The sequence below is a fragment of the Colobus angolensis genome, unplaced genomic scaffold (genome assembly GCF_000951035.1).
Source record: "Colobus angolensis palliatus isolate OR3802 unplaced genomic scaffold, Cang.pa_1.0 Scaffold152, whole genome shotgun sequence".
In the NCBI taxonomy this organism is placed as follows: Eukaryota; Metazoa; Chordata; class Mammalia; order Primates; family Cercopithecidae; genus Colobus; species Colobus angolensis.
This window is the reverse complement of record NW_012114622.1, coordinates 5,205,783-5,218,675: the sequence shown is the minus strand read 5'-3', so window position 1 is coordinate 5,218,675 and position 12,893 is coordinate 5,205,783. Positions and strand designations below refer to the sequence as shown.

The 12,893-nt window shown below is 32.4% G+C and overlaps 1 protein-coding gene across 3 annotated transcripts in view; it reads right to left on the bottom strand.

Moving 5' to 3' along the window:
* Positions 1-12,893, bottom strand: part of ELP4 (elongator acetyltransferase complex subunit 4) — a 281,026-nt gene that overhangs the window by 124,294 nt on the left and 143,839 nt on the right. For all 3 annotated transcript variants that reach the window (XR_001001145.1, XM_011936337.1, XM_011936338.1), the window contains exons 8-9: positions 9,003-9,111; positions 6,656-6,762 (exon numbers count right to left, since the gene is read on the bottom strand). Coding sequence is in view for 2 of the 3 variants with exons in the window: in XM_011936337.1 (XP_011791727.1) it covers positions 6,656-6,762; positions 9,003-9,111 (216 nt within the window). In the remaining variant the exon portion in view is untranslated. The remainder of the gene's footprint in view (positions 1-6,655; positions 6,763-9,002; positions 9,112-12,893) is intronic.

Below are 12,893 nucleotides of genomic sequence, written 5' to 3'. Positions count from 1 at the left end.
AAGTACTGCAATATAATTTTCTTGGAGCCAAACCATAAAACATATATATAAATGTTTATGTCTGCAAAACTTAGGAAGAAGGGAGAAGAGATATTTTCCCCTTTGCATACTTAGACAATGCTGAGTCTGTATCCTCCTGATCTAAAAATTGAGATAACTGCACTCACTACAGGTAACCATGGTATCTTTATGAGAGACTGTTAGTAAGATTCTAAATATTTGACTTTGCTTTGTGCAACCATCTCATTATTCAAATATATATTTTCCTTAAATTTCCTGAGTAATGTAGTTATGAATAAATAGTGCAATGTAAAATATTAGACCCTAAGTTCAATTTATAAAATGAAGATTTTTATGTAAAAATTATAGTCAAGGTGTCATATTTTGATAGTATTTCTCAAAGAAAGATGATTCATTTGATATAACTAATTACAAGTTTCATATCCTACATGTTGATGACCATACAGAAATTATAAGACATGTAACAGTCAAATATGAATCTACTCTTCCTTGCCAAATGAAGCAATGATGTTCTGCCAGCCAAACTAACAGGAAGCATGTGAAATGAACACAAAAACAAACAGGCCTTACACTGCCTAAGGGAAAGTCAGCAAGATGGCAGTTTCAATCATTCGGAATAATACTAAAGCAGCCTTAGGCTTTTCTCAGAATGGAAACATGTCACTATTACTGCAATATTTCAACAAATCAGAATGCAGAGAAAAGAACACTTATGCAACCACATCTCGGAAGGGCACTTTACTCAACATTTAAGTGGAAAACAATTATAAAGAAATTTCAGAAAAACTGTCAGTTAACATAAATGACTCAGGGAAAAATGTTTTTTCTTTCAAAGTACTTAATAGATTTTTCAAAAGCTTACCACTTAGAAACAATTTCCTTATATATTCTCCTTAAGGAATTATTAATGTAAAGACAAATTTATATAAAGCGGTAACTGAAAAGTTTGATATTCAGGCTGCCAGTAAGAAACGCTCATTTTTCCCCAGTATAGTACTACTACTTTGGAAGGTTTGATCAAAGGGAATAAGCTTTCACAACATTTATATAGGAAGTTAAAAAATACTTCAAATATTTTGGGAACTTACCTAATCAGTATACTTTTAGCATGTGTCTAGTCATGTAGCCATCTTTGGTCAATCATCAAAAAATCAAAGGGAAATTGGCATGACTCAACCCTAACTTTAATACCGCATGATTGTGTCGTGTAAGCTTGTTTTGTGTGAGAGCTGCTGTGGTTTTAGCAGAGAGATTAACAACCGGACCTAAGCTGGCCTCCAAACCTTGCCCTGCTGATGCCTCCAGCTCTTTGAAGTCTGACCATCATACCTGGCAAAACAACAGTGGGAACTAGGATGGTGTCAGATCTAATCAAATTGTTTGCTGCAGCATAGCTAACTATGGGGTTCACTAATTGGCCCAATTGCGGATTATACCTTTTGCTACAGATTCAAGACAATAATTTAGTTAAATGATTTTTTTTATCTCTTCTAATTAAGATTCCAAAGTGGGAAGAAATAGGATTAGACAGATTCTCAAAACTGTGTTCTCCTTAAGGTGGTATGCACTTTTGATAGGTTAACTATGGCATGTGAAATATATAAAGTATAGTAAGTATTAAACCAACTTCTGGAGATTCTGTGAAACCTATGTAATGCTATTATATACTGATATCACTTGAGAATAAAAGCATAAATATGAGAATGACAATATAATGAATATATCAAAATGTACACATGTAAAAAAATTACATTTCCATTGTTAAAAAATGTTAATTTGGTTTATTTTTGACAAGTGATTTAATCTAAATGAATAGATGCCTATATTCAACTTTGATTTTTTTTCTTTCTGCTAGCTGCAGTGTATCTAGGAATAAAAGTTAGTTGAAATAACAAACAATATTTGTAGTGTATTGGACTACAGCCCATGATGCTACAACTCAACAAGGCTCCCAAGCCAGACATTTATATTTCCATTATTTTATTTTAGTAACATAATTGTGAGTTGACAAGCAAGTTAACCATCCCTCTCCCCATCTCTAGATATAGTAAACATATTCAACGTTCTACTTCTCATTTAAAAACTGGAAAGGCTGCTGAAAATAAGCATAGGGAATAAAGTAAACCTAGGACCAAAGATATCATGAAACACTCCAAATTATTACACATTATCATAACCACTAGCACTCCTTAGTTTGTAAGAGTTTATGCTTTTCCAATATGTAAATAATAATCCTATTGAATAATCCTACTGAATAGTACCAAGTTATATGGCAATTAATTATAAATCTAATTTATATTGGTTCTATTCTAGTCTTAATACTTGAGAATAAATCTATTACATGAGTATATCAAAAATAATAGCTACTTAATAAAAACTGATTGGTCAATTATTTTGTTGAGAATAAGTTCTTGGTGACTGGAGAGGTACTGAGGTCCTATTCTGAATTAGGGACAAAGTATGATAAGACAACCTCGAGTAAACATGATTTACTTTGACACTCTACTCTCAATATTCATTTAGTTTATGAGGCCCACAAAGATACACTATTTATGATAATTACTATTTTTTTGACCAATTACAGCCTACACAAGTAGTGTTAATCTTTATATTGAAAATTTGTAGTAAATACTGTAAGTCTTCTGTATATTTAAATGTTAATCCAGTTACTGTACTCTCTGACTTGAACTTAGAAACACTGAATCTTTGAGCTGGAAAACTGTCCCATTACCAAAGTGGAAACTCTCTTTGTGAAAACCTTAATGGATGGTGCAACTAATGTAATAATACATTATTATCATTTATATTAATTTTATGACTAGAATGTGCTACAATATGATCGAGCTGAAAATACAAAATCAAAATAGCAAAATATTATTAAGTGCAAGTGAAAATGTTGCATTTATGTCATCAAATATGCAGCCACATTTCAAATTCTGCCAAATCTTGTTTATGTACTGTAATTACATCATAATTACTAAAGAAAAAACTGGTTAATGATAGCCTGATATTAAAGAAGCAAAAATTACAGAAGCTAAGAAATGCAAATTTAACCAGTTATTTTAGCTTGGAAGTGATGCTATGTATTCAAGTTATCTTACACGTAACTAAGAAGACAGTGTGTACAGGTCACTTGACTGGTGGAGCTTATATCATATTTATAGCTGTATTATTTGCACTATTTTAAAAAGCCCATTCATAATTTATCTATATTATATACATTTAAGCAAAGATTTTATACCTATTAAGTAAATAACTCTGTTCTTGATTCTTAGATATAAAGATGAAAAACACACCATTTATGCGTATTGAATCTATGATTATATCTTAGTAAAGCTTTTGTTTAAAATGTTTAAACACTATATAAAAGTATAAATAAGTTAGTATAGTACTTGCTACTTAACAAAGGCTCAACAAATGTTTGCTGTGATTAAATGGAGGTTAGGCAAGGTTAGGTAAATTTGATCTGGTTAAGATCAAGGAATAAGTAGTATATAACGGTTAATCACATATGCCATACTGTTACTATGTATTGCTTATAAGAATCATCAATTTTCAAAGAATTGGAAAGCGATTTCTTTTAACCTGAAATCATGGTTTAAACTTTCACTTTTACTTATCTAGAATGCATGTCAGGATTTTAGTGCAATTAGTATGGATATGATTCTGCTACGGTTTTTGTAGAGGGGCTAATTTATAGAGCTTTGTAGTTACAGGTATCAGCAAAAATTTTTACTATGATTAGATAAATATTTTCACTTGAATCTGGACAATACCAACACACACTCTGAGAAGGAAGAAATATTCCTTTGTTTTCTCCAAATCACTCAAAGAAATTAGAGACTATGAGTTAAAGTTGCTCTACCTGTTAGAGGCCCTTGGTAGCTGCTAGTAAAAAGATAATAAGTTTTCATACATATAAAGGGCAATGACTTAACAAATCAAAAAGGTGCCCTAAAAATAGAGATGAGAGTGCTTGCCTGCTTCTTTTGCGCCCCATGTTTCCAACCTTGCCCCCTTTTGAGACATGTGACTGACAGTAAATTCCAACATGTAACAAATTTGCCTGTGGAATTGGAAATGTTATTTCGGCTTTCCCTGCTAAACTACCTTTCACTTCTGAAAGTGAGACTCTGATTCAATGCCTGATTCAATGTCAGATTCAACTATCTTTGACTTCTAAAAGTAAGACTCAGATTCAATAGACTATCTATTTTAGTCTCAGACTTTACAGGCTAGCAAGGTTACATTTTATTTTAAAAAAAGTATCAGGACATTTAAAAAGAACATTTATTTGTTGTGAGTATTAAAACAGTAGCATTTGCTCGATGATTTTACCCTTGATAAAGGAATCCTTGAACTAGTTACTTTCAGGTCATTTCTACTCCTGTTTCTAGTTTCTTTAATATATTACCAAGACTTACTATCTGTTTGGATACGCATTTTAGAATGTACGATGCTACATTTAAAACATTTTAGGTGAACCACATGATTTTATTGTATTCTAATTATACTTATATATGTACTTCTATTTGGTTTGTTTGATTCCTTAGTTTTTATTTTTTCTAATCACTAAATTGAATATTATGGCATAAGTAAGTCATTTAGAATGTATATATTTATATTAAAATAACAAAAAAACTAAAAAAAAAACCTTAAGTGATTAGGTTATTAGCCAAAAAGGTACCGTGTTTGATTACATAGAATTTTCAGAAACAACAGTCTATTTGTGTTTTGTTTTCAAACATTGCTTCTAAACCACAGGTTGACCAATTATAATGATTCTTAGTTTAGCAGAGTGGGAACGAGAGAAAATGAAACAGAAACCTGTGTGGTTAATAAAAGATCTTTCATCAGCTCTGATGGTGAAGTGCAGTTACTATTAGAACCTAAAGTGGGACCTCTCCTCTCAAATAAAGAACGTAAGTTCTTTATTTTTCTCTTTCCCTCAATTCCCAATAAGACTCAATGAGACAGAAAAAGAGAAAGTCATAAACATGATTCACATTACTGTACTACTTTCTTCTCTGGGTACAATATTTACTTTCACAGGGGAATCATCTTGCTTAGTTTGTATGGTAATAGAAATGATATCTCAGATGTCGTTGTTAGAATACTGATTTTGGGGAAAAGGTGCCATATGGAGAGAAAAAACTTACGTCTTCCATTAAAAATATAAATTCATAAGAAAATGATAAGCATGCTTTCCTTGTGACACTAAACTATAACTGTATCCTTCTCAACGTTTTAAGCAATATTATGGTACATTACTCAGTATTCTGTCAGAAAAGGTGAAACAATGTTTGAACAATTACAGTGTTGGGTTCCACTTCAATGGTTTCTTTTGAGAACTAAAGCAAATTAGCTCAAGAATCACCATTTCTACACTCTCGCTCTTTTGGCTTTAAGTGGCTTTTGAAGGGAGTGTCCCCAGAGGAGAAACTTCTAACACTCCTGCAGAGATGACCTGCTTGAAGAACTGGCTGCCTGATTAACTATTAACTGCTCTCAATAGGATTAGATAATTAAGGACATTGATGACCATTAATTAGGAGGAGGGCACATTAATTTGTCACTGGATAGGGCCCTTACAATGATTTATAGGTTAGTGCTACTTGCAAATGTGAAGGGAAAGAGAAAAAGAGAGAGAACCATTAAGTTACCTTATCAAGTGGCCAGCTTAAAGAGGGCAGAGGGTCAAAAAAGGGCCAAAGTGGTCACTTAAGGGTGAAGTCCCAAACACCAAAGCAGTGCCAAGCCACATTGACCATCATTTGGTGATGAAGTTAAAAATATGCTAATTTATTGGTGGCAATTCTCTCTTTTTATGGTTTCAAGCAGTTAAGACAAGTGGCCTGCTTAGGAGCTTTTCATTTGAAAAGAGATTAAACAAAATGGTTTGTCAAGGCTGCTTGGCTGTTTTATGTCTTTGTTAAAAAAAAATTGCGCTGACTATACTGATAACTATCACATCACCCAAAAGCCATCTCTCTCTAAGCATTTACTTCGTTAATAAATACATCAATTCTAATTGCTTAATAGTTCTCTGTTCATTTGCTCTTTAGCAAGATTAAGTTGAAATAAATCTTTTGTCCTACTACTTTCTGTCACCATTGCTTACGTAAGGGTCACAAAAAAAGTTTCAGTGTCTTAGAAAATGTACTTAAAGACACTAGTGTAAATTACAATTTGTTCAGTTACACAAGAGGAAAGGTAATTTCACTAATAGTAAAGAAAAATGCTTTTAAAATGTAGATAAGAATCCTCTTAGCCACAGACAATTATGGGTAACATTCACATTCCACACCCAAGTAAGCACAGCTCATTAACATTTAATTAAATATGCTTTTGAAAGCCATGGAAATATGCATATCATATTTATTATGTAAGTTTGGAGCTTACTTTTAATAGATATTCAAAAGAAAATCATCTTTGCCATGCTTGATATATTGTAAAAATAAAACAATAGTCTAAAATATTATTCTGTTATATCAGAAGAACTTAATAATATTTAGTATAAAACATGTCCTAAGAATTTCATTAAATAAGTGAAAATAAAAATAAAATAAAGTAAAAATAAGTTAAAAATAACTTTACCTCAAGACTGTAAACTAAAACATAAAAATTCTCTTACCTCAATGGTGAACAGCTTCCTTTTTAACTTAAAAGCTAAGTCTTTGACATCTGATTCATCACAGATCAAGTTATTAAGCCGAGGAATCTGCCGTATATGAATCAAGCCTTGTGGAAAGGAAATCAAAAGAAAAAAAAATTAAACATTGTCATCGGATGCATAAATTAAATACTCTTACAGCAGAATCCTGTAAATTTACACACAAGCATCCTCCCCTTTTAAAACTGGAGCTTACTACCAGGAGCAATGAAGCAAATGGTGTGATTATACTCAAGTAATCAAGCAGAATAAGATAAACAGAAATCCTTGTGCGACGAAAACTAATTGCACTTTGGTACAGAAGTACAGATGTAAAGAGAGATCTTAATACTTGTCAAAACTACAGCTGGTTTGTGTGTGATTTTCTCTTGTATTTACAGTAAGCAAATATGGCTATCACCTTGCATGCTGCCCACGGCACCACTGAGTGATCTTTATTTTATTAAATGCACCACTAAGCAGCCAGCAAAACAAGGCTTATAGGTTACTGATAACCAGTGAAGCACTCATGAAAAGTATTTCATTTTGTACCTTATTAATGACTTGAACAAACCATTGAAGAAAAGTACATTTCAGGGTACACTCTAGGATCAAACATTAACCCCTATGCCATCCCAAGACACTCATATCTATGGCATGTTAGACCTTTATGTAGCTGCTATAAGCTTTGCAACAGTGCTAGGTAAACCATAAGCTTTGGCCTCTTGTCCGTAGAAACACTTGCTAATTTTTTCTGACAAGGGCACTGGATGGCTTTTGTGCAGCCTAATGTAGTTTCTGACTAAACTAGGGGTCATTTCCCACAGATGAAGACATGGAAGGTTCTTCACTACATCTTTCTGCCTGATTCAGCTCATATTTAAAAATTAACATCCCGAGGACACTGACCCAAAACATGGGGAGGAAAGGCAAATTACAGATTTGAACAAAGAGACAAATCTTACTTACAGAACTGCTTCTCTAGTACAAGGTTTTGTAAGTATGTTTAAAATGCTTAATAATGCATCTATTAGTCTTAGCTTAAACCTTTAAAAGTACTTAGCTTGAGAAATGGCCTCTTCAAAAATAATTAACTAAAATACCTGACAATTTTTCAAACTTAAAAAAATGTAAAAGGTGTTTCAAGAAGACAGTTTTTAGGTACAAATTAAGATCATCTCATACATATTATTTAGTAAAATATATTTATTAGAAATAGGCACACCACACTTTTATTTGCACATTTCTTATTTTAACCTTAAATGTGCTTGCTTAGCTATCAAGAGGCCTTATAAATTAATAAGGTCCTCCTTATTAACAGAAAGCATAGTAGTCTTTAGAACCACTCATTACTGTGTGGAAAATAATTTATCAATTCAGAGATTTTTGCACAAAGAATCATAGCCTTTCAACCTTTGAAATATTTTAATCAAAATAATATTTTTCAGAACATAAAATATTTTACAAAATGCATAAGCCCATAATACTTGTCTTATAAAATCTGGTAGCAGGCTTCAAAGAAGCTACTCAGTCTTTAGAGGTTTCCATAGAAGTATGGTAGCTCCATAATAATGGTAGCAATAATTTGTATATACTAAGAATAATAGGTAAAAATCTGTTATTCACTGCATTCTATATTTGGTTTAGACCTATAATACTTAGGCCTAACTACTACATTTTTACTATTCATATAGTTCTACATAAGACTCTTTATTAAAAAGAATCCCCAAATTAACCAAATGACTACAATATTACTAAAAGCAAAAAAAAAGTAGAAAGTCTGATGAATTCACCTGTGTTTATATCAAGGTGGCAATATTTTATAATTTGTTCATAACTCAAACTAACAAGAAAATGAGTAAACAGAGAAAAGTTCAAATATAATGAAAGATCTTCTCTTTCTGAAAATGTAATTGACTAGGAATCTGTAAATATAATCCAGTATGTATCTTATCATATGGCTAGGCTTTGTAAAGTATAAACTGCTTTAGAAAACTGTCATTATTAGAATACGGTATTTATTTCAAACATGGCTAGTAAGTATGACTGATTACACGGCTACCCTAAGACACTAAAACAACAAAATATACACCTGATTCAGCCATGCCTTAATACTTGGGTTTGACTCCTTTCAGTTATTATAGTCTATAGTCTTAATGTAGTTGGGTAATAAGCTGCCATGGAAGACTGGACAGGAATGGAAAACATTTAAAAGGTGTATTGTAAAATTTATACTCCTTGACTATATATATTTGGATTGAACAGGATGCTTCCAGGTAACCTAAAAGCAGCCTGCTCATGCTCTTCTCGTTACGAAGGTTCTACTTACCATGATAATCCTTATACAATGGATTAGTTTCTCTCTCAGAACCAATAAATGATTCCAGACCAATTACTATATCTGACAAGTTTGTGACACGGGCAATAATGGCTTTATTCTGCAAAACATGGAAACAAAACAGTAACGTTAAATGTTATATTAATAATATAATATCTGTAAAATATCACTATGCCATCTCATGAAAAACTATAGTGGAGATAGACTATCAATAGAGAAATACCTTAAAAGTTAAAGCTACTATAGGCAGAAAACTGCATGGAAATATGCCCTTAATTGAAAATGCTGGCCCATATAGTCATGCTATTCTAATTTGAAGAACTGAAGGGAAAACATAAATTGGTAGAAGATATAAATTGATTAGTTCTGGTAGAGAACATAAATTGATTATTTTTCACTTGTATTAAGGAACAGGACTACCTTTATTCTCATACATGATTATTTTTCAAATTACTTCATTCAATGCCCATTGGAAAATCTGTCAGACAGCAGGATTAAGAAGCAGTAGATGGTACAGCATAAAGTATAGGGCAAGAGTCTCACTGTCGTCTGTCAGCTGGGACAAGGTCCCAGCCCTATAACAGCTGAGGTACTCTGTGACATATTAGAAACAGGGAAAGGACCAGCTAAGAGACTGCAACATGGCTAGCTATGGAGTCTTCTGTTTTCTCTTTCCAGATGCTGCCACTTGGCTCTGGGATAATAATAAAGGGAAAGAAAAGATGGTAGATGACTAACATTTAGACCAGTAGCCTATCCTTTATTTCTCGACACAATCTGAGATGAACTGAAATACTGCTAAATACATTTTAATAAATGTCACATTTTGCCAGATCAAAACAACAGGTTAATATGTTTACAAACACAGTATGTCCAGTTATTAAGTAGTAGAAGTTCTAAAATACTGAGAATCTCCTGGCTATAAAAATATAATCATCAAATATCTGGTAGGGTTTTTTAAAAAATTCTTTAATTACTGGAAATCGAGTATTCCTTTTAGCCCCTGACAGAGTGGTAGATCAGAAAACTGTGATTATATGCTATGATGTCTTAGATAATTTTTTGCTTAGCAGATCTAGATAAGTTGAAAATGTTTTTTGTAAAATTTTGCAATTTTGAAACTCTCATTTTATACAATGGTAATGCCCACCAGTTTAAAACTAATCTTTGAAGAAGAGAATGGGAAATACAAAACAGTCAAGAAAATTTATCAGCCTGCTATATCCCCTGTTAGAAAGAGGTCAAATATAAGAAAAGATTTTCATTTTCTGGAAACATGATTACAACTGAGCTTACTAATATTCTTGTTTCTTAAGTCCCTTTATAAAGATGGCATAAGAATGGAAAATTAAAGAGGGCTGGTCAATGTTACCTGACTTGGTATTATGAAACACATAGTAGCCTGTGTCACCAAACATTCTGTTGAAATGACTGGTTAACTCACACCTAGGGCAGTACTTGAAACTCCTTCATAAGTTGGAATGTGTGTTATATAAAGAATGTTTCTACATTATATAAAGAATGTTTCAGCTTTTGGATCAGTGTTGTTAAAAAGAATTAGTAAAAATAATTATTCTTAATTGTCTTTAATATGTTCAATCACGTGGGCACACTAAGTACAGAAAAACATAATTTGGAAATGCCTATTTTTTTCTAAGGCAATTTTTCATTCAATGGTGAGAAAATAATCCAGATTGATTCCTTACTTTCAGTTCTGTGCCACAGGGGATGGTCCTACTCCACGAATAACAGGGGCTTCAGAGGCCATAAACATGTTCCTCTCAATATTTCTTTAGCCAAAGACCATTATATCAAACTCATCCAGGTTGGGTTTCAGCCAGTTATTCTTCACCCAAACAAAAATGTCTGCCAGACATTCCAACAGCTGGGATACAGTTCACAATGAGTCAACTTGAAAATGATTCATTGTGCTGAGTATTGAACAATGTTGGGGTGGGGGTGGGGTGTGGCTGGGTTGATAGTAAAGGGTGAGAACAAGTGGGAGATGAAGAATAACCATGTGGTTCCCCCATTAAGAAGAATCATGGATAATAACCAGCAGGCTCTTATCATTTCATTTTTAGGATAAACTCAACTGGGAAGAGTACTCCTGTCATGGACCCTCAGATGAACAGGCATTTATAAAGGCTACTGACAATATTTCTTAATCAAAAGGTCAGATTTCCTTTTATCTATAAGTAAAAGACTAAGCCTTTGTATCTAAATATCTGAATCTAAAATGATATAAGTTAATTTTTGTTAGAACTCATCTATTCAAGATTTAAGTGATATAAACTAGGACTTTCTCAATTATATGAATAATAGAAATTACAAGGTTTAAAGATGAGATAAATTTCCATTCTGATAGTACATAAGCAAGGTACTGTGTATTTAAATTGTCAACTTGACATTTGCTTATTTCAAAGAGGATTTACTTCTTTCATTTAATCTTAACATTTACTAATAAACCATTTTATATCCTATTATGTTTATCAACTTCATAAGTCTTTTAAAGGTAGTTTGTGGGAGACTTAAAAAAATCAGTTATCCACTTTAAAAGGGAAAACTAGTGAATTCTAAGTAAAAAATATGTACAGCCTAGATTTCAAAATTTTCCAGAAACTCATTCATGTATTTCATTTATTTCTAAGTTTCACAGGTTTGCATCATATTTATTAATTATAAACTAAAGTCTATTGAAAAAACCTTCATAAAGTATTCGTACAAGAATAACTGTTAATCATACTATTACCATAAAATTGGTTATATAGTTTCACAGTGATCTTACTGCTTTCTGCACATTTATTTTGCAAAATTGTTTGCATAATGTGGCAGACCACATTAATTGTGAAAGTTGTGGGGATATCTGAAAAACACTTATAGAATAAAAAGCAATGGAAATTATATAAGAATAACATCTAAGGTTCTGACTGAGAAAATGTTTATATTTACTATAAACTTATTCAACCTTCTAGTTATGTGTAGGAGCATAAAAGACATTTGGGCTTACAAACTTACATGTGTTTTAAAAAGCTAAAAAAATTGTTATTGATTACTTCTGCACCTCCAAGCTTCATAAGGAATATGATCTATTGATGTAATCTTACCTTGAAACCATTCTTGTCAAAAGGTCTTTCAAATAATAATATTAATACTAAATAGTCTTTTAGATAAAAGCAGGTGAATTTACTTAGAAGAATCTAAAATTAACAGCTTAAAAAACCCATAAAAGCATAATAATCACAATTCACTTTAGCAGGAATACACTATGGATAATAAATTGTCATAATATAACCAGCAGTGTTCAGAAAGCTTTAGCATAATGATCTGAGGACAGGCCTTGAATCTGGGAACATCCACATTCTCATCTTAACAGATTCTAAGTGTTTTTATGTTATTAGCCAAGATGTAAAACCCCTTTGGTCTTCGGTATATTAATAGATAGAAATGGACAAGTAGAGGTATTCATACATCAATTACTTAAATTTGAACATAATCTTTGCATTAATTTTGAAGTTGTTACAATACAGTTTCCAATATGGAACATTTCAGTAAGGACATTCAGAATTCACCAATCTGGGCAAATTAATGCTTATGGTGTATGTATGGTACAATGACATCACCCAAGTATGTACAGTGATATTGCCCCCCTCCTCCTTGCCCATCTGGATGTGAAAACGTAGGATGGCTCAAAAATCCTTCTCATCCTAGACAAATCTCCCTGTGCTCCTGGGTGAAAGTTGTCAGCTCTGGACAGTAGCCAAGACATGACTAGGAGGGAAGCCAGAAGAGAGGAAAGCCAGTGTCCAGGAGTTTTAAGAGTTTGCTGGCAATCTCAAATAGCATTGTATTAAGTTACATAAAGGGTTCTTAAAGTTTTCT